At 46.8% G+C, this 22,511-nt stretch overlaps 1 protein-coding gene across 4 annotated transcripts in view; it reads left to right on the top strand.

Annotated features, from left to right (window-relative positions):
- Positions 1-22,511, top strand: part of FLNB (filamin B) — a 139,854-nt gene that overhangs the window by 39,056 nt on the left and 78,287 nt on the right. For all 4 annotated transcript variants that reach the window (XM_081245786.1, XM_081245785.1, XM_081245788.1 and 1 more), the window contains exons 2-3: positions 18,711-18,959; positions 21,185-21,282. In XM_081245786.1, the coding sequence (XP_081101912.1) occupies positions 18,711-18,959; positions 21,185-21,282 (347 nt within the window). The remainder of the gene's footprint in view (positions 1-18,710; positions 18,960-21,184; positions 21,283-22,511) is intronic.

The following is a 22,511-nucleotide window of genomic DNA, read 5'->3' as shown; positions in this document are numbered from 1 at the left end:
TGTTGAACAGTGATGCTATTAGTGGTGGTGTAGTTTGAACCATGGCTTGTGGAGCCAAATCCGGCCCTCTGCCTGTTCTTCTAAAGTTTCATTGGAACACAGGCCACACCCATTCATTGGCATATTGTCTGTAGCCACTTTCTCACTACAACAGTAGATTTGAATAGTTCCAACAGAGGCCTTATGGCCAGGAAAACCTAAAATATTTACTGTCTGGCCCTATACAGAAAAAGTTTGCTGATCCCTGCTATAAACCCTGGGGAACAATGGAAGATGTCCAGGCTGAAAGTAAGGTAGATGATTGTATTTATGGCCCTGAGAGGATAACTCGGGTGGTGGTAGGTGGGCCAGATTGGTGGGGAGACCCATTCACAGTGACCTCCAAGGGTTCTCATGAGAGATGATTGAGGCCTTGCCCTAGCAGGTATGGTTCCACCAATCTGTGGTCCATTTAACAAAACGCCCATCAGTGAAGTCCTTTAACTTCTTGGTTCTAAAAATTATTAGTTGGAGCCAGGGTTCTTGACTTAGTGTGTCTTAGACCCCTTTGCTCTCTGAAGACTGCACTGTTTCTTTATGCATAAAATAATATACATGGGGTTACAAAGGCAATGAGTTATATTGAAATACAATTATCAGAAATAAATTTTTGGATATATGAATGGTAATAAATACACATCTGTATTAAAATGTTTAGTAACAAAATCTAGCAGCAAGCCTAATAGCTACCATAATTTTGACATAGTGATCAGTTTAGAGGATATTTTGAGATATTGCTGACACTGTAATATGATGAAAAGATTTTGTTGGTGACAAAACCACAGGTGTTGCTAATATACCTGTGGTTTTTTTTTTTTAATTAATTAATTAATTAATTTTTGCGGTACACGGGCCTCTCACTGTTGTGGCCTCTCCCGTTGCGGAGCACAGGCTCCGGACACACAGGCTCAGCGGCCATGGCTCACGGGCCCAGCCGCTCCGCGGCATGTGGGATCCTCCCGGACTGGGGCACAAACCTGCGTCCCCTGCATCGGCAGGCGGACTCTCAACCACTGCGCCACCAGGGAAGCCCCTACGCTTGTGTTTTATGGTCTACATTCATAATGGAAAGATTTGCTACATTTTAGTCAGCGGTTACTGCAAACAAAGATTAAACTTTTTCCCCTTTTCCAGTTCATAACCTCCCCCCAACCCCGGCCACCCCATCCTCCCCTGCAAGAGTCCCTGACTTAGGCCATCAGTCATGGGAAGCTGTAGGGCAGTTGAGGATGGTGGCTTGTCTTGCTAAATGTCTTGGACATTTAGCTTCATAGTAGATCATATGAGAAGTTCCACTTTTCTCTACTTTGTGAGATATTCTTTATAGATATCATAAAGCATGATGCCAAAGGGAAAGGGAACGTGTCAGAGGAGGCTGGATCTTGAACAGCGATGGCTAAGAAAGAGCTACAGAGTGAAAGGTGGGAGAGGAGGGCATTCCGAGTAGAGGGAGCAGCCTGTGCAAAGACCTGGAAGGATGTGCAGGTGGGTGCTCCCTCTGGAGCAGAGGAGAGGGCGTGTGGAGGCGAGAGATGAGGGCAAGTGGGGAGACAGGCAGGGACCCACCGCAAGGGGCCTTGGGACCCTGCTGAGGGGATTGGACTTTGTCTGGAATTGCTGGGATATTTTAAGACTTTTGGCCCCGAGCCTATCATATCAAATACAGTAAAACACACCCATCTCTCACCTTACAAAAGGAATGTATTTGTGTGTATTGTTACATTAATAATTTGAAACTTTTAAAAAAATAGTTTTGCCTTTGTTTATATTTGTGTTTTGTTAAATTATTTGGCTGTGACTATTCCTTTATTTTACTGTTGACTGATTTCTCTGCAGTCATGATGCATATTTGGGAATTCTTGGGATGTGAGAAAACTAACCTGTAAGTCATTTTCAAAATGTAATGAAATTTAGGACTTTGCTGGCAGTCCAGTGGTTAAGACTCTACATTTCCACTGCATGGGGCATGAGTTTGATCCCTGGTTAGAGAACCAAGATCTCGCATGCCACGTGGTACAGGAAAAAGGAATGAAAAAAAAGGAATGAAATTTCTGTGAATATCAAAGTTAGCCATTAATAAAGAAGATATAATGTTAAATGCAGGAATTTAATAAAACATTTATTAACTTCAATTTCTTTTGATTTTCTTATTTTGGGGGACCAATTTCCCCATCTGCCCCTACCCAGCTTTCAAATTATTTTGTAGGTCCCTGAGAAGGAGCTGTGCCTGAGGGGTATGAGGCAGCCCTGCTGGGACTAATGGGAAAATTTGGGTAGAGCTTTTGATCTGTGTGCTTAGATTGAGTAGCCAGTCAAGTGGGCCTGACATTAGCTGATGGCTCCTGGGCTGGGGATCCATTCAGAGGTGGCCAGCAGGATTTGGGGAGAGGTGGGATTTGGTGAAGGAGGGTGGTCAGGGGAGTCTAATTGGGTTTGGTAATTGGTCATTTATTTGGTAGATTTGTTGATCAGTGGTTGTCTGGTTAAGTTGGCTGGTTGGTTGTTGATCGGTTGGTTTATTAATGAGTGGGTAGTTGTTGGTTAGATAGTAGATGGTAGTAGTGTCTTACCCCCCCCTCCCCCCTTTCCTTTTCTTCTTTTTCCTATGTGACAAGCATCATACTAGGTACCAGGGTCACACTGATGCTGCAGACAGAGCCTGGGCCCTGTCCCTAGGACACTTACATTACAGTTGAGTAAACCTCAGATTTGGATCCAGGACTACACAGAGAGTGGATTTAATTAGCACCCACGCTGTGTGGTTCATTGCTATTATTGTTATGCTTATGAGTATTTCATTCCTAAATAGCACTAGGAATGCTACTTGGGTTTGTTTCAGTCACTACACAAATATTTTTTGCTAACTTTTACTAAGCTCTCCCCTCTCCCCTGCGTAGGCAGTTTAGAACTAAGTGGCAATTGGGTGGAGGTTCTGGAGGTTTCCCCAGCTCACATAATTTGACATTCCACTTGCCCACATCAGGATGATTCCCCCTCTTTCTACCAGTGGTCCAAATTGCTGGGTTCTGTCTCTGACTCTTCCCACTTGGCAATGCGTTGTCTGAAGAATATTTTGACATAAGAAGCTCTAAAGCAAACCCAGGGGCTTTCCTGGTGGTGCAGTGTTTGAGAATCTGCCTGCCAATGCAGGGGACACAGGTTCGAGCCCTGGAAGATCCTACATGCTGCAGAGCAACTAAGCCCGTGCTCCACAACTACTGAGCCTGTGCTCTAGAGCCCGCAAGCCACAATTACGGATCCCGCATGCCACAACTACTGAAGCCCCTGTGCCGAGAGCCCATGCTCCGCAACAAGAGAAGCCACTGCAATGAGAAGCCCATGCACCGGAACGAAGAGTAGCCCCCACTCACCGCAACTAGAGAAAGCCCGCACGCAGCAACGAAGACCCAATGCAGCCAGAAATCAATAAATAAAATTTTAAAAATAAATAAAAAATAAAGCAAACCCAGGAAGGAGGAAGCTGGTTTCAGCCTGGATTCCTCTAAATCATTGCCCGTGTTTAAGAATTACAGTTTTCACAAGAACAGTAAGATATTTCTTAGTGTGGTTTTTAAGTGAGTTGGTTATCACCAGAATTTCATAAACACCGTGGTTAAGGGGTGTGCACCCCTTTGAGACTCTCAACTAGAACTGACCTTTGAGAACCTGCTTTATCTCCCTTTATCTGTAAAACTGGTTGCTTTCAAGTCGAAAGGTTCTAGTTTCTTAATTACTGCCACTGAAACAGTTGTAGATTAGAGAAAGCCTTAGTAACTTATTTCTTGTTGTCCTTTTGTGTCTCTTGTCTGTCTCCTTCACCCCATACCTACCGGTTTTATAAAACATAATCTCCCAGCCTATGGGAGTGTTCAGGAGAAGTGTTTGTAGAGATCTGAAGGGCAATTTAAGGTAGAATTACCAAAGTGTCTTCTGGAGACTACTAGTGCCCTTTGAGATAGTACTAAAAAAGTCCTCTAAGGGCCTCCCTGGGGGCACGGTGGATAAGAATCTGCCTGCCAATGCAGGGGACACGGGTTTGAGCCCTGGTCCGGTAAGATCCCACATGCCGCGGAGCAACAAAGCCCGTGCGCCACAACTACTGAGCCTGCGCTCTAGAGCCCGCGAGCCACAACTACTGAAGCCTGCGCGCCTAGAGCCCATGCTCCGCAACAAGAGAAGCCACCGCAATGAGAAGCCTGCGCACCGCAACAAAGAGTAGCCCCCGCTCTCCGCAGCTAGAGAAACTCCGTGTGCAGCAACGGAGACTCAACACAGCCAAAAATAAATAAATAAATTAAGAATAAAAATAAATTAAAAAAAGAAAGAAAACTGTTAGATGATATAGTGATTCAGAAAAAAAAGGCCTCTAGTCCAATAAAGTTGGGAAGTACTGTGTGGCACCCTAGTGTTCTCTTGGAGATTGTCAATGTACATTTGCCTATTAAAGGCTCTGAGAAGTCCCGCAGCAGTTTAAAATTGTTCAGTTCTGTTTGTGCCCAGCTTATTTGACCACAGCAGGCCTTTTGTCTTGGAAAACCAGTTAACATCTAGTGCAGTCTTTTCTAAGATGTGGTACTTGTGGGTACTCAAGATGATATATTAGGTGTTACATAACCTATGTTTAAAAGTTGTAACAGTTTTCACAAGTAGTTAAAAAAAACAACAACTAGTGGATCATTCATTCATTCATTCATTTGGCTAAGGGAAAAAGGAAAAAAAACCCTAGTAAATGACCCAAGTGGTCAGCGGATAGGGCCAGGTTTCTGAGTGTGGGTTGAGGGACAGATACTCCTCAGAGCCAAGTTTAGGCAGAGCTGGTGTTCTTGCTAAGGCAGGAAGCAGCTACTGAACCAAGCACAGGACTCGTTAGATGAACTGGTGAGGAAGACATTTGTCTGTGGGCTGTGTGCCTTCAGCAACGGTGGCAGCTGTGGTTGGGGTGAGGTGTTGGGTATTTAGTGTGTGTCACTTGCTGGCCCTGCACTTGGACACTGTACCTCAGGAATGTTAGGATGTGTTCCCATTTTAGCAGCAAAGCTGACCTGCTATGTGCTTGGTCTGTTTATCTTACTGCCGGGGCCATTTATTATGGGACAGAGTTCAGGGGTACAGTGATAAATCTCTTTTAGGAGGATGATGTAATAACCCTCAACATTTATTTCCTCCTTGACTTTTGCCAGTTTTGAAAGCCTTTGCAATACCATCACATCCATGTCTGGGTCTCCTTCTCTGCAGCCCCAGTCTGGTCTCCAGGCAGAATGGTCAATGCAGATTCTGGAGTTGGATGGCCTGGGTTCAAATCCCAGCTCCACCACTTACCAGCTATGTAACTCTGGGCTTAACTTATCATCTTATCAGTTTTTCCATCTGGAAAATGGGGCTAACAATGGTATCTCATAGGCAGTAGTGAGAAGTCAGTCGGGGGATCGCACTGGGCCGGCCCCAGGTCTTCATGTTTAAATAAGAGGCTGGGCCTCCGTATCATGGGAGGAACACTCTCAGGGTACCAGGGAAGGGGATGTGAAGGGATCAGGAAGGTGGGTGGTTGATTTTTTTTCTTTTTTTCTTTTGGTTGGCTTGAAAGACATGCCCAAAGGCAACCAGATGACTCCCTCTTCTTCAACATCTTCCACTCCTCTAGAGGGCCAGCTGTTTGGAAGTGGCAGAGGCCATCTGAGGCATGGAGCTTGCTTGTCTGGGATGGGTGTATCTCTCTGAGAAGTGGGAAGGCATTTGGATGGCCACGGTGTGAAAGATGAGCAGAGGAAATCACCACAAGGCCAGCCATGCAAGCCTGAAAAGCCTCACGTATTTGTTGATGGGTATCATGGCCCATTGTGAAGATCACATGTGGTGTAAAAAGTTGAGAAACTGGCTCCCTCCTGCTTCCCCCACCCCCATTCCCTGCTCCTCTACCCAGAAGCACTTGCACTGTTGGTGAACAATTTCTTATCTCTTCAAGAGATCTTCCATGCATATATGAGCCCAATTATGTCATTACCCTGGCCACCCCTTTACTCCAATTCCAGCCTTTCATCATTTGATAAAATCTGTCTATTTTCTCACATCAGTGCCTATAAATCCTGACAAGCAATTTTGTCCAAATGAAGAGTTCTTTAACATATACATTACTATGCTTCTTTCTTTTGGGGAATGTTTGTCAAACTTTATTATAAAAGTAAGGTGTATAGTTTAAATTAAAAAAAATTCAAACAACACAGGAGCATACATGTAACAACAACTACAAAAAGAAAGCCCATCTTTGCCATCACCCCGAGTCTTTTCTAGAGAGAGCCAATGAGCACAGTTTGTTGTGCGTGCTTCCAGATCTTGCTTTTCAGACGCAGAGTCATGCCTTGTCACAAACAGAATTGCATGAACTATGCTTTTCTACAAATTGTCCTGTTCCCTTAATATATCATGGAGGCCTGTCTCTGCTGGAACACACATATCTTTCTCATTCTTTTCACAGCAGCCTGTTATTCTCTAGCATGGATGTTCTGTAACGTTTATTTAACCAGTTATTTGTGGGAAGGCATTTAAATTGTTTTCAGTCCCCTCCCCCCCATTATATTATAGTAATGAACTGCTTTAATGGTTAAAGGTCACTTTAATACCCAAACCCCTCTTCCTCCCCCCATTAGAAAAAGGAATCACGTGAGGGAACTTTCTTGAATACTTTGTGCTTCAAATTGAATTTTTTGACCTTGCATTTAATTTTCTGTCAGCAGTGGCCCAGCCTGGCCCCTGCAGACTTCTCAGGAATCTGCTGGAGGAGTCGGGGTGGCCTGCAGATTTTAGCAAACTGCCAGTTCATTCAGCAGCTCGCTGAGCAAAGAACATCTTGATTCTATCAGGCTTAATCTCGGGTCCCTGATGGGCTGGCTCTTGTGGTCATTAGCAAATGGAATGCTGTGTTAGAAGGCTGAGTTCTGGGGTACTCGGCTCTGAGCAATCTTGAATCAGAGTTGAATGGCGTTGAATCTTTCACAGTGCTAACGGGGCACCGTGATCCCCACACGGGTGTGTGTTTATAATATTACAGTGACATCATGGTAGTTGTAATAGTCCTTGCTGAAGTGGTGGCACCCTCATCAGGCAGCATGCTACCTGCTTGACTACATTATCTCGCAATGGTTCAGTGAGGTGAGTCTAGTTATGATGCTCATCTTACAGATGAGTCAGAGCAGGGCAGTGACCCACCCCAGTCCCACGGCCAGTTCATGGCTGCGCTTGGGAGGGGAACCAGGCTCACTGAGTGACTTAGTGTCCCTGGCCTCTGGGTTACTTGGCTACCAATTATTTCAGCAAGTGAGCTCCCCTTTGTTTGAGTAGGTTCAGTCCTGCCCCCCGAGCCCATGTTCTTTACACGGGGGGTTGGTGGTGTGGAATTAATTTACAAGAAGGAGCCCGACGTTCGGGCTCTGTTGTGGTCGGGTAGCATGTGTGTCTGGAGGTCTCCTCATGTAATCGTGGGTTGAAGGTCCAAATTTAGGGGTACAAATTTGAGCCTTCAACTGAGCTAAAGACCTGGTACAGAGAGGAACTGTCGGGAAAATGTCAATATAGGTAAAGCGGGGACCGTGCCCCAGTATCTATCCCTTGAGAATTTCCTTTTCTCCAACCTCCTCCTCTTGCTATTGGAAATGGTGAGAGCCAGCAGTTATAAATTATTTGGAATTTCCCTCAGCTTGGTTCCCATTCAAGACTTTAAATTGGGAGTTTTGTTCCTTTTATGACTTCACAATCTTTGGGCAGCCTGCCATTTCTATAACAGGCTCATGTGAGTTGTAACATGAGGTGAGGTACCGGGGGAAAAATGCAAACTGATTTCTCCCCTTTCAGACTGAGGAAGTCACCTTGATCTGATTTTTGTAACAAGGCTCAACTTTTACAAGTTTGCAGTAGAAGGATGAATACCTATCCTGTTCATCATCGTTATTATTTTTTAACTTTTATTCTTAATTATAAAAGGAAAAAAGAACCCTCAAGGGACATAGCCTAGCATGAGAGACAAAAGGCAAAAAGTTGTGGGGTTTTTTTTTCTTTTTCTGTAAGAGATCTTCAGTGTCTTGCCTTGTGGGATAATGCCGGTTTACATTATAATAATGCTGTATCTCTTTGTGGAATATTTTAAAGCCAATTTAGCTTATTTTCTTACTTGAAACTGTAATTTGTATTAGGTACAGGGCCTGGCACCCAGTAGGCAGCTAGGAAGTTATTTGTTGGATGCAAGAACAGATGAATAAAGTGAGCTTTCAAGTACGTGAATGTCCTAATTTATGTTTTCCAGGGAAAACATATGTTAATAGGTTTGGGTAAACAAGAGCAGAGCTGGGTCTTCTCCCATCTTCCTCAGTTTCCCCTGCCGAGCAGCGGTACATGCAAGGAGGACCTCCCAGATGCAGGGCCAGGGCCATGATCTGTAGAATCCCCAGCTCCTAGGGTGCAGTAGAAGCTGAGCAAGTCATGGCTGAGACAAAGGAGACTAAAGGAGACTAAAATGATCCAGCTCTGACTCCGGCTTGTACCTCCCAGGTCTTGTGCTGTCACTTTCCATGCTGTCCATTTACCGTGTTTTTCTCCTAGAACCATGGCAGTTTAGGGATCCTGGGAATGATTGGGGCTGTTAGAAGTTCAGAAGCCCTGCTGGGTTCCCCTCCCATACACAGATGCTTACTGGCCGTGTTGCCCGGGGGTGGGTCCTGTCCCTGTGTACAGTCTCATCTGTAAAATGTGAGTCATAACTGTACTTGCCTCATGGGGCTGTCACGACGTAGTGAGTATTTGGAAAAGTAGGGAGGATAAGAGTTTGGGCTCTGGCAACAGAGAGAACTGGGTTTAAATCCAGGCTCTCCTACGTCACTTTTGGCAGATGGCTTCACCTCTGTGAGTCTCTGTTTTCTCATCTGTAAAATGGGACTAACCACAAAAGCCATCCTTATAGGCTTGCTGTGAGGGTTGCATGCGGTGATGCGTGTGACCCAGAGGAGAGGTCTGGAAGAGAGAGCTGCTGTCGTATTTTGGCTGCTGTTGATGTCAGGAGAGGAGGTGCTTAGGAGTCTTTCCCAGTCGTGGTTCCTCCTGCCCTTACTCCTTTCCTTGTGGGCTTCCCAGTGGGCTGTGCATGTGTGCACAGCATGGACGGTGAGCTGTGTTTCAGATGAGGTGGCCTCGCCACATGACAGACTGAGCTGGAGTTAAAAGGTGACAAGGCCCTCCATTCACAGCCAGCGTTTATTATTTCAGCTGGACGTGTTCTCAGAGCGTTGTGGCTGGAAGCTGTGAGTGAGGGACAGACACCTCTATGCTGAGGCCTCGGGAGCTCATGCTGGGGTTTACCCGCACCTCCCAGTGGCTGGACTCTGGGCTCCTTGACTCATAGGTCAAACTCCGGAATCCCTGGGGCCTTTGGCCTGCCTGGTCACCCAGAAGAACCGTGAGGCAGCAATGCAACCAGTTAGTGCAGGGACCTGCAGCTTTGGGGTCAAAAAACCTAGTTTAGATACATTTTGATGCACCTTTCTTTTTTCCTTCTATTATTTAATTAATTAATTAACTAATTAATTAATTACTTTTTGGCTGCGCTGGGTCTTCGTTGCTGTGCGTGGGCTTTCTCTAGTTGTGGCGAGCAGGGGCTACTCTTCATTGCGGTGCGCGGGCTTCTCATTGCGGTGGCTTCTCTCTTTGTTGCGGAGCATGGGCTCTAGGTGCGCAGGCTCCAGTAGTTGTGGCTCGCGGGCTCTAGAGCACAGGCTCAGTAGTTGTTGCACACGGGCTTAGTTGCTCCGCCGCATGTGAGATCTTCCCAGACCAGGGATAGAACCCGTGTCCCCTGCATTGGCAGGCGTATTCTCAACCACTGCGCCACCAGGGAAGTCCCTCTTTTTTCCTTCTTTCTTTAACCTATCTAACAAGGTTAGATTCCTTTTTCTAACTTTTCAGGGATTTCCCACTAATAGTAAGTGGGAAGAGACTATTTCCTAGGCCCTTTGCTATACCCGTTTAATTTAGTTCAGCGGACTTTGTTGCTGGATATAAAGGAATTCTCAAAAGTGGTAACTTTTCAAAAGTGGCATTGAAAAGAAAGCCTACTGGGTGATACAAATGCAACTTTTTTTTTTTTTTGGCCACACTGTGCAGCTTGTGGGATCTTAGTTCCCCAACCGGGGATTGAACTTGCCCCCCCCCACCGCCACCCCCCTCGCTTCCACACACACACACAGTGGAAGCGTGGAGTCTTAACCACTGGATTGCCAGGGAATTCCCATAAATGCAACTTTTAAGTAAAGGATACCTCTTAACCAGAAAGTAAGTGTTTGGGATAAATTACGAAACAGGGCACCATCACAGTATCTATGGTCTGAAAGTCCACCAGAAACTCTGTACCAAAATAAAAATAAGATATTTATGAAATAATTTGTTATAATTATTCTTGGCAGAAGTCCGGCAAATGAGAGAGAACAGAAGCAATAGCTGGCAAAGCAAAAAATTTGAAGTCTGGGGTTATGAATAAGGAACGTATTATGGACCTATAAACGAAATCTCAAATCAGGGATTTGGGAATGCTTACTCCATTCTTGCAAAGAAATCCCAGTCACCATTCCTCAAGCTGTGCCCAGGGTAGGCATTGCTAATCTGCACAGTAATCTGAGCCTCTCTGTTCCCCCTGCCTTGTTTATGGCAGGCATTGGTAATCCATTTCAGCAGTCTTCCTCACTGAAACCAGATAGGGCCTCCGAATCTTTCTCAACCCAGTGAAAGAGTTTCACCTCATGTGCCAACACCACTTGCCATCCTTGGTCTATTGTATCAACTCTTGAAAAATTACTAACATGAAAAGGCCTTCCAAATGAACTCTCTTAACTGAAACCTGACATAGCAACATGTAAAATTTGTTAATTCAGACAGTTATTTTGTCATCCTTGAGTAGTTCATGAGCAAGGAAAAGAATCGGAAATCCAGCTGACCCCAGTGCCCCGATCCACCCTTATTTTATTGTGGTCTGTATTTTATCTTACTGACAGAAATAAGAATAGGCCCATGTGACTTAAGGTCTTCAAGGCCCAGAACATCCTCTTATTATGGTTAAACTGGCGTAACGAAGAGATTTTTAGAAAAATACAGTGGCTTTTTTCAGGCTTCAGGTTGGCGGGGCACCCTATTCTGGGACCCAGGTTCCTTCCATCACCTTGCCTGGCCTCTTTTGGGACAGGTCGCAGCTCAGTGACTGCAGTGCCAGGCACTCTGGCTGGCTGTTGTGGGGAGAGTGCTCAGAGGAGGCCCACCCACTGCCCAAGGCCACGTGGTGGCACATTTCCTTCTGCTGTCCACTGGTGAGGCAACCGCATCACCGAACTGGGGAGACTGCCGAGCCATCTAGCAGGAAGCCACATGCCTGGGAGAAGGGGAGGGAGGGTTTTAGTGGCTAGAGAGTAGACTTTGCCATGGTATCCTTTAGTCATTAGAGGTGTGAGTCACCTGGTTAGAAAAGTCTGTCTTGTCCTCTTTAGCCCATTGTTGTTTCCAGGCCCTGGAGAGAAGCCTTGAGCCGGAGGGGTAGGGGCAGGGGTATGTGTGGAGAAGTCAGCCTGGCCCCCTTCATCCTGCCAAGTGGTCAAAGTGCACAGTTCATCCTCTGTTGTGTGGATGCAAGGACTGTTGCACCCCCAGAAATGTGACTCTCGTTCTGGGCAGCCGACTGAGATGGGCTTCTGCATGACCTCGGGAACAAGTGGCATCTGGGCTTGGTTTTTTTTTTTTAAAATAAATTTATTTTATTTGTTTATTTTTGGCTGTGTTGGGTCTTTGTTGCTGCATGCGGGCTTTCTCTAGTTGCGGCGACTGGGGGCTACTCTTCATTGCAGTGCACGGACTTCTCACTGTGGTGGCTTCTCTTCGTTGTGGAGCACAGGCTCTAGGCGTGTGGGCTTCAGTAGTTGCGGCATGTGGGCTCAGTAGTTGTAGCTTGTGGGCTCTAGAGCGCAGGTTCAGTAGTTGTGGCGCATGGGCTTAGTTGCTCCGCCGCATGTGGGATCTTCCCGGACCAGGGCTCGAACCCGTGTCCCCCTCATTGGTAGGAGGATTCTCAACCACTGCGCCACCAGGGAAGCCCCCGGGCTTGGTCTTGTGTTTAAATAAAATAAATTTATTTATTTATTTATGGATGGATGGATGGATGGATGGCTGGCTGGCTGGCTGGCTGGCTGGCTGGCTGGCTGGCTGGCTGCATTGGGTCCTCGTTGCTGCGCACAGGCTTTCTCTAGGTGCTGCGAGCAGGGGCTGCTCTTCGTTGCAGTGCGCGGGCTTCTCATTGCAGTGGCTTCTCTTGTTGCAGAGCACGGGCTCTAGGCATGTGAGCTTCAGTTGTTGTGGCATGCGGGCTCCGTAGTTGTGGTACACGGGCTTAGCTGCTCCGCGGCATGTGGGATCTTCCCAGACCAGGGCTCAATCCTGTGTCCCCTGCATTGGCAGGTGGCTTCTTAACCACTACGCCACCAGGGAAGTCCCTGGGCTTGGTTTTGACTGAGAAACCGAGGAAAGTGGTAAACCATCTCCTTTCAGTTCAGGATGCCCTCTTGGCTGACAATTCAACCATAGTTTGTTCAGCTTGGGAAAGGAGGCAGGACGGAGGGAAACTGCCAAGCCGACCTGGGATGTCAGTGAGCACCGGGTTGCCGCGTGGTGCTGGGCCAGGTGATGTGAGCGCTGCAGTGCGGGGTTACCTTGGGGCAGCTCTGCACGGGACGCTGCAAACAATTGATGCTGACAGGAAGCCCCAGCGCAAACTTGCAGGTCACCACCTGTCACTGCTAAGCTTTCCTTTTACCTTCTGCCTCTGTCTTGTTGTCTCAATGTTGACAAAAGCATGTTGAAGTCACTGGTGGTAAGAATAATAGTAACAATACCAGCATTTAACAAAAACTGACTGAGTGGGGGTCTGAGTGCTGGAGGTGTGTTATCGTACTTAGCCTTCCCAGCAGCCCTGTGCTCCTGTTCCAACATTATCCTCGACTTATAGGCGCCCAGGGGTTGGATGGCTTGGCCGGGTCCTACAACCAGTGTGGTGGCGCGGAGCCCATACCTGCAGAGCCTGCACCTTAAGGACCTCACCTCTCCCGCCTGCCCTCTGTGCCACGTGCTGTGTTGCCTGCTGGGGGTGCAGAGGCGGCCACAGTCTGGAGCACTTTAAACCCTGCTGGAAAGGGCTGTGCCTGTACTTTTTGCATACACTCTACACAGGCAGCACTGCCCCTCATAGAGCACTGGAGCTCAGCAGGCAGGGACGTGTGCCTGTGCCAGCCTGTCCCCCAGACAGCCAGGTGTCCAGGCTGCGGGATCAGCGGGAAGCTCAATGGTCTGTTTCTGCCTTTGCACAGCTGACACCTTGAGCAGAGGAGGCAGACATGACAGGTGCTTATTTAAATTTTTTTGTCTGGACGTGCCACTCGGCTTGCGGGATCTTAGTTCCTGGACCGGGGACTGAACCCAGGCTACGGCAGTGAAAGCGCTGAGTCCTAACCACTGGCCACCAGGGAATTCCCGATAGGTGATTATTTAAGCACAGCTGTAGTTACACTGAAAGGAGGGCACACAGCCTCGAAGGGGCACTTAATAGGGGACCTGTTCTAGTTTGACAGAGTTGGATGTAGAAGAGGCATTAGCCAGCTGGGGAGAGAGTTCTGGGCCAAGTGGGCTGAGGCCAGGGATCAAGGATGAGCCTGGGGCAAGGTGAAGCTTGGAAGTCAAGGAGGGCCAGACCCTTGGCTCACGTGGGCTGCTCTTTGTACCATATTCTCTTTCAGGAGGGTCCTGATAACTTATCAGTAGTTTTTTTTTTGCCTCTCCCGTTGTGGAGCACAGGCTCCGGACACACAGGCCCAGCGGCAATGGCTCACAGGCCTAGTCGCTCCGTGGCATGTCTTCCCGGACCGGGGCACGAACCCGTGTCCCCTGCATCGGCAGGCGGACTCTCAACCACTGCGCCACCAGGGAAGCCCTATCAGTAGTTTTGCTCCTGGGCAGTTCTTTGTTCCTCTCTGGGGGTCTCAGGCCTAACCTCTGGAATGAATTGCTTGATTCAGAGAAGTGACATATTGAACATTTTATCCTCCCATTAATTCACAAGGTACTTTCTTACCTTTTGTTTCCTGCTTGCGTACAAACTGGGAATAAAGCTTCTGGGCTTCTGGTTCTAGGAAAGAGTGGCACATGGCAGGTACTCAGATATTAGGTGAATGAGAAAGGGAGGGAAGAGGGTAATTAAGCGCCTGCTGTGTGCCAGGCAGTGTGCTTGGCTATTAGAATTTCCTAACCCACCTACTCCTTACAGCAGCCCTGTGAAGGTGATGACTATGAATATTCCCATTTGGGAAACAAGGAAAAACGAGGCTCAGTGAGGATGAGCAGATTGTAAAGTGGCCTACCTAGTTGAGCTGCTGGTTTCAGAGTCCATTCTTGCGACCAGTCTGCCACACTGCCTCTCAGAGGGTAACAGAGAGAGGACAGGGAGCAGGGTGTGTGGCAGCCTGTTCCCCAGGCGGCCAAGTCATAGTGCAGAGTATGGCCTTGGTGATTTGTCCCCAAGCACACTGGAAGGAGGTTTCCTGAAACTCCTGCCTCTCCTGGATTCCTACAGCCACATGTTGGCTGCTTCTGACCCAGCAGCCAGCTGCAATATGATCTGCTGTCCTTAGCCAGGAGAGCAAAAATGAGGGATGGTGTCCCCCCAGGCCTCTTCTCCCAGGCCCCCAACCCCTGACACCCTGGCAACAGCCAGGAGAGAAGGTTGACCCCGTGAACGGAGTAGGAACACCGATGGTTGCGCGGGTCCAGCCCTCCTGGTAAAAGTAGAGAGAGGTAAAAGATCACCGTCTCTCTTACCTGGCGGGGAACTTGTCCACAAAGGAGATGTTTCTAAGATGCTGCTGAAAATTGCCGAAAAGCAGCTGGTTTCCACCCCCATACTTGCACCCATTCCAGAATGCTGCTTAACAGGACTGGGAAACTCATGTGCTGAAAGGATGTGAAAACACCCCATCCTAGAATTTGTAATAGCTTGAATTAACTTCCTAGCTATTGGCGGGGGCGGGAGCCATTGCCCTCACTTGTATGCAACTTGGCTAATTTTAATTAGTTCCAGAAGGTGTGTGTGGTTTGAGGGCCGGTGTTGTCCGGAGCCAGGACCAGTTACATGGGGATTGTGATTGGTTGAATTTGGGGAGGAGAAGCTTGTGGCCAGATTCCAACCCACCGACAATCTAAGCAGATTCTCGGAGGTGGGGCAGGCATGGTGGGCATTGGCTTATTTTATTCCTGAAAGAGGCCCTCAGTAACTCAGGAAGGTGGAATCCTGCCCGAGAGGCTTCAAGCTGACCTGGCCTTTTCCTCCTTCCGTCTCTGCTCCATGTTTACACTCGATGTAAACATCACAGAGCACGCTCACGGCTGAAAGTTCTGTAGTCCGCTGTGATGGTTACACATGGACGTTGTGATGGTGTGTAGCATTTCATTTTCAAGGCTCGGGGAGCCTCCTACTTCATATGGGTGGGGATGGGGAGGCCTCTTGGGCAAGTCACCATCTTTTTATTGTTCCAAGAGCTCGGTGAAGCATTTGAACTTTCACCTGTCAAAATCACTTTTGGAATGAGGACAGCTTCGTAGAATAGCAGAATGAAAGTATCATTTATCCCAATGAGACCTTAATGGGGGCTTTCCCGTTTGGACACCCACCTTGAATTCATTGGAAACAGAAGTTCTGGGCATTGTATGTTTCATAAATTTGGCTCAGACTTTTACTGGGTCATATTTCCCCCAAATCTTTTTGAAAAAGACTCATGTCTCATTCCTTTAAACCAACATGTGTAAGCTGGGTAAAAATAGAGCAAACTGGTTTCACGTTTTGATTTATGGACGAAATCTGCAAGTTTGCCTTCGAAAAGCATTTAAAACGTAACTCAGGGAAGTTTGAGCCTTGCAGACTGATGCCTGTGGCTGGACGAGACTCTGGCCTGTTCAGATTCTGCCTGGTGCAAGACCAGACGTGGCCAGGTCCACCCCTTACCCGGATTAGCAGTAAGCATTCACACGCCTTGCTTCTCCCCCCATCTCCCCTCACCCTTCTGAAGACTGCTCTTCTGCCCTTAGGCTGAATAAAGGAAACCGGCATGGAAAATGGTTTGATGTGGAATTTTTTTTACCATCGGTAGGTAGTAACTCAGTAATCAATAGCACTTTAAAGACACACTCATAACAGGGCATCTAATCCTAAAATTTCAGGCACGGTCAAGGACTGTCAGCTGGTCTAGCAGAATGAATTCCTTGGATACCTGTATTCTGTGCAGGGGTTCAGTGTTTTGTGTACATCACTACTCCTTTGACCACAGGACCTCAGAAGCAGTGCTGGCTTCATGGTTGCACGACCTGGGCAGCTATACAGAGCCCTGTGCTCAGGGGGTTCTCTGTGCTTGGTTTAATGCTCTGCTGTTGCCGTCTTGAAATTCTTAATACTTTTTGGACAAGGAATCCTGTATTTTCATTTGTCACTGGGCCCCGTGAGTTATGCAGACAGTCCTGCTTAAAAGTTAGTTATACAGTTCATTATGTAGAAAATCCCTGGGCACCTTAACTTTGAATGAGGATTGCTCGAATTTAGCGTGTTTGACTGGCCAGTTCATGATAATCGTTACGCTGTCCAGTTTTACGTGATCAAGTTTTGTTATGACTGACCTGCAACTGTGAAATTACCTTTGTTTTCTGTGGGTTTGGGTGTGGGCTTTTAGGAGGGTTTTTTTTTCTTATAAGAGGACCTAACAATAAACAGGTTGATTTAAAAAAAAAGCCCCACCCTTTCAGTATTGAATGGCATGCCATTTACTCCTTAACAGCATGTGAGTTTATTTTTCATGTGGTTGTAGCTGGGTTTCATTAAGTGCAGTTTGACGTGTGTTTAACCAACGTTCAGGTGGCTTGCGGTGGGTGGGTGGGAGGGAGGGACAGGGCGTGGGGAGCTGCAAGATGAAGAAGGCCCAGTTACTCCCCTTCAGGAGCTCACAGCCCAGGAGTGGGGGTGGGGGGGAGGCTGAGGAATGAATGGTTGTTCTCATGAGAGGACCCTGGTGTGGTTACACAGAGGCTGATGGGAGTGAAGTTCACCATCTGTTAGATCTGTCCCTTGAATGATGATCTGGGGTTTGTCCTGCAGGAGGATGGGGTGAAGGGCCTTGTCATCATAGGGAATACAGAAGAAGTGGAGAAGTCCAGGGGGTTCACAGCAAGTTGTGCTCCAGAAGTGGGGAGTCTGGAATGTGGAGTGTGGTGGGTGGCAGTGACAAGGGTGGAAAAGCAGGCCAGGTGGAGGTTGTGTAGGTCTCTCAAGGTGCTACATGTCTAAAGAGTTTAACCCTGGGCAGCAGGGACCATTGGTGAATGGGGCAGCACAGGGGTACCTGACTAGAAGGATGGTTCTCGGGTTATGTGAACAATGATGGAGCTTCATGGCTGTTGAGGAAGCAGAGAGGGGAGGAGGGGCCACATATTTGGGGGGAGAGTGTAGAAAAGGATTTGCCAAGAGGTGGGGAGAGAACTGTTGTGGGAACTGCTCCAGGGCTTTGGAGGAGGAGTCTAAGATGATTCTGACATTTTCACCTTGGGGTCCTGGCCGAATGGGGGGTTGTAACAAAGGTTGTTTAGGGTGTAGGAAATGGAGAGACAGACAGAAAGACAGATATCTTGGAGATAATGTTTGAATCTTGATGGGTGCAGATGGAGGTTGGAAAGAGGACAGAGAGCCACAGGGAAGCCAAGGGGAGTGGGAAGTAGAAACCAGTGGCTGTGAGAGTTCCAGAAGGGGCTGGCCAGCGGCAGGGCATGTCCTGTTAAGCTGGGGGATGACTAGAAAAGGGGCCATGCCCTTGGACAGTCACTTATCCTCCTGGCAACACGTTGCCCAATTAGATTAGCTTAACTGTTAGTTAAGCTAACTAACAGTTTTCTTTTATGAATGACTAACTTGTCAGAGAAGTGAGAGGAAAATGATTGATAACACCCAGTATTTGTGAGATCTGAGAGAAAATGACCTCTTAAACATGTAGATGGGGGTGTAAACAGAAACAACATTTTATAGGGAAAAGATATCTAGGACCTAGTGATTAGTGAAAAGAAAGATTTCAAGGCTGATCATATAGTAGAATATAAATTATATTATAGTATAATATACTATAATTTATAGTATAATATAAATTCCGGCAGCAAACACATACACATGGGTGTGCACACAATCTGGTAGACAGTATACCGCCAGGTTAACAGGTGGTTATCTCTGGAATGCAGCCACCTCTTGTTATTGTCTATATTTCTGAAATGATTTCTTGAAATTTAAAAAAACCTCTTTTTATTATGGAAAATTTCGAATGCATGTAAAAATAGAGACAGTGGAATAATGCGTTTTCATGGACTTATAATCCAATGACACTGGTTAACAACGTTTTGGAATCTTATTTCATCTCTTCGCATCCTTAAGTATTTTGAAGCAAATGCCAGCATTGCATCCCTTCACTCTCATATAGCTCAGTGTGGTTCTCTAACAGTTGAGGACTCTACTTTCTTATAAAGAGTGTGAATCATACCTCTGCAACCCAGAGGCTTGACCAGGCCTGTGTCTCTCTGCTCAGACAGCAAAGCCATCGTGGATGGGAACCTGAAGCTCATCTTGGGCCTGGTGTGGACGCTGATCCTCCACTACTCCATCTCCATGCCTGTGTGGGAGGATGAAGGGGATGACGATGCCAAGAAGCAGACGCCAAAGCAGAGGCTGCTGGGGTGGATTCAGAACAAGATCCCCCACTTGCCCATCACCAACTTTAACCAGAACTGGCAAGATGGCAAAGCCCTGGGAGCCCTGGTAGACAGCTGTGCTCCAGGTAAGTGCCAATGGCTGCCTGAGCCATCCCTTCCGGAGGGGTGGGGTATGTGGACCCCTAAACCTCTTGGTTTTGGGTGGGAAAGCTAGGTTTGCTGTGATTGGTGTATTTCTCCTGGTTTTTAGCCCATTGTAAGATAACTAAAGGAATGAAAAATGGCTCCGTTTGCCTTTCTGATGGCAGGTCTTATAGGTCCATCCATAGACTTGTTTGAGCATTGAATTATTTACCCAAATTCTGAATGAAGGCCTTCATGCTCGGAGCAGAACTTGAGTTCGGCTTCCAGACCCCAAGTCCTGCTTCTTCTCCCTCTTTCCACAGTTGGTGCCTAGTTTCCCATTGGCTTCAACATGTGCCCTATTAGGTGGTTTGGCATGAAAATCTAAACACTTTTATTGAGTGGAAAGTACCCGTCTTTGTCAGCCACTGGGTTGACTATATATGGCTTTCTCCGACCCTTTCTTGCTGCATTGCTGTGAAATAGTGCTTGGTCAGGATCCAGTTGGAGCCTTTTCCACCCTTGATGAGCTCCTGTTTCTGAGTGGTTGAATGTACACCAAGGTAGTAATTATCCTCACTGGAGGGTTTAGATTGATGGGTAGAGTTTGCTGATACACTCTCAATAGAAAAACCAGAGCCTGTGTTTATGTGCACCTCCAAAATTGTGTTTAATAAAAAATCTGCCCTAATAATCATATTTTCCATTTACTGATTGCTCTGTATATGCTGAGCACATTGGTATTAAGTAAGCTAGGGGTTCTCAACACACTCAACTAGCTGGTGTCAACTGGATAGGGAAGGAGGGCTGGCTCTAGGCCCCAGTCTTCCTTGAGAGCCTGTAAGCTCATCCAGAAGTAACTCAAAGCTCAGCATTAGTTCATTTCCCAGTGCCCTCTTTCTTGCTTCCATGCAAAGACACATTTTAGGGTACCTCTTTCCAGTTTAAACCTGGGGATTTTTACTCCAGTCCTATACTTCTTGTGGTTACAAAGGTTTTTGAGATAATTCTAGGTTTAGGCCTTTGAGCAAGTGAATGTTGTAAGTACACAGGATGCTAGGTCAGTCTCTTAGATATATCCAGGATTGGGATTGGGATATTGTAACTTATAATACGAAATATATGTTTGGTCTTTGTCCCCTTTCCTGGCACAGAGCTCCTAAAACCCTTGGAATTTACTAAGCGAAAATAGCTGTGGTAGTCGTGTTGTTCAGCCATGCCTGAGTTTGTTAATGAGGTGACTTTTGGAATGCCCCAAAGGATGGGGGCTGGATGTTGGGGGAACCAATCAGTGATTAGAGGGTTGGAACTTTCTCCCCTGTCCCCTGACCTCCAGGAAGGGGAAAGGGGATAGAGATTGAGTTAACCACTAATGGCAGGTGATTTAATCAGCCCAGCCTGTGTAATGAAGCCTCCGTAAAAATCCCTGAGCTACGGGGTTTGGGGAGCTTCCGGTTGGTAAACAAGTGGTGGTCCTGGGGTGATGGTGTACCCGAAAGGACGTGGAAGCTCCTTGCCCCTTCTCCCACCTTGCCCTATGCATCTATTCCGTTTAGTAAAATCCTTTTATAATAAACCAGTGACCCAGTAAGTAAACTGTTTTCCTGAGATCTGTGAGCCACTCTAGGAAACAATCCAACCTGAGGAGGGGGTTGTAGGAACCTCTGATTAGTAACTGGTTGGTCAGAAGCCCAGGTGACAAACCTGGACTTGTGATTGGGCTCTGAAGTTGGGGTTGGGGGAGTCTTGTGGGACTGAGCCCTTAGCCTGTGGGTTCTGATGCTGTTTCCAGGTAGATAGTGTCAGAATTAAGTTAAGTCATAGGACACACAGCTGATGTCAACCCCACACATTTGGTGACCAGAGCACAGAAGTGTGAGTGTGATGTGTCCAAAAAATCTCTCCTGCAAAAAGGTACCAGGCCCAAATGGTTTTACAGGCTTTGTTTGTTCATTTATTTACACCACACCCTTAAAGAATGGATAAATTCCTATCTGAATGCAAGAAGATAACAGCCTGAAGAAGAAGTCTCAGCTCAGGCAGAATAGTTTCTACTTTGGCATACTCATATCTGTGATACTTTCGGCCCATAAAGCATACAGTTCACTAAGATTTTTGGAAGAAACTGTTCTCTCAAGAGACTGAGTGAGTTTAGTTTAGGCACCTGGTTTCCTTTAACCTCTTAAGTCAGTTAATACTAACAGCATCTTTTGTGTGATGTTAACAGGTCTGTGCCCAGACTGGGAATCCTGGGATCCACGAAAGCCTGTGGATAATGCACGAGAAGCCATGCAGCAGGCAGACGACTGGCTGGGTGTCCCACAGGTATGTGTAGAAGCATGTGTGTCCCACGAAGCTGTTTCCCCTGATGCTCTGTGGATGCCTTTGGGTCTGGCAGGCAGTCTGACCTCCTCATTGGTCAGCTTTCAATGAGCATTGTCTGTGGCCGTCTCCCATCTTCCTCAGTTTACCCATATTAATAGGTTCTCATTGACTTAGGTGCTTGTAGATCCCCTAAAGATCTTCACTGTCACATGGGACAGATTTTCTAGTATTTTTTTTAATATTTATTTTATTCATTTATTTATTTATTTGGTTGTGCCTGATCTTAGTTGCAGCAGGCGGGCTCCTTAGTTGTGGCTCACTGGCTTCTCAGTTGTGGCATGTAAACTCTGAGTTGCAGCATGCATGTGGGATCTAGTTCCCTGACCAGGGATTGAACCTGGCCCCCTGCATTGGGAGTGCAGAGTCTTAACCACTGTGCCACCAGGGAAGGCCTGAATTTTCTAGTATTTCTGTTCTAAAGATCACAAAGGCCATGTCTGGATGCCAGACTGCAAATGTGGACCTTAACCATAAGAAATTGCCAATATTTGACCATTTTTAACCTATTAAACATTTTTTTAAATCCAGTATCTTCAAGAAAGTCACTTAGAACTTTTAAAGAAATTTAAACCAAGGTAACTCGCCATTAATGGAAAGTGTTTAACAATTCATATTGCTCATAATCCTAACAAAGGAATATAACAACAGAACTTGGAAATTGAATATGTCTCAGATACCACCTACAGTAGCCACGTTGCTTAGTTGAGGTCCAATCTTCTACGCCCTTCCAAGGAGTTTAAAAAGCAACCCCTGACACCATGATTCCCATGTTCAAGGACTCGGTCAAGGAAAGTTGTGGGTAGCCAGTGCCAGGGGATGGATGACCTCATTACAGGCTCCATTAAGGTCTTGAGTTGGTTTTCAGAGCTGAGTTCAGTGTATTTGTAACAGGATCCCTTGGGAGGTAGAAAATCTTGCCTATATTCCTTTGGTTTGGTTTGGCATCATGTCTCTTCTCCAAGGCCCACTCCTTGGCTCTTCCACCCTCAGGAAGTGGTATGATATGTTTTTCATCTCCCCTTAAATCAAAACCCATCTCCTTTTGGCGTTCATGTGATGTTGGTAGTGTGTAAAGTTGTTGAAGGAGCTGCCTAGGAGAAATGCCAAATCAACGTACATCCTACATTTTACAAAACGTATTGGAGGCAACTGTACAAACCCAAATAGCT

The sequence above is a fragment of the Mesoplodon bidens genome (genome assembly GCF_964165515.1).
Source record: "Mesoplodon bidens genome assembly, chromosome: 10".
In the NCBI taxonomy this organism is placed as follows: Eukaryota; Metazoa; Chordata; class Mammalia; order Artiodactyla; family Ziphiidae; genus Mesoplodon; species Mesoplodon bidens.
The sequence above is the reverse complement of the archived record's forward strand: the minus strand, read 5'-3'. Positions and strand labels throughout refer to the sequence as shown.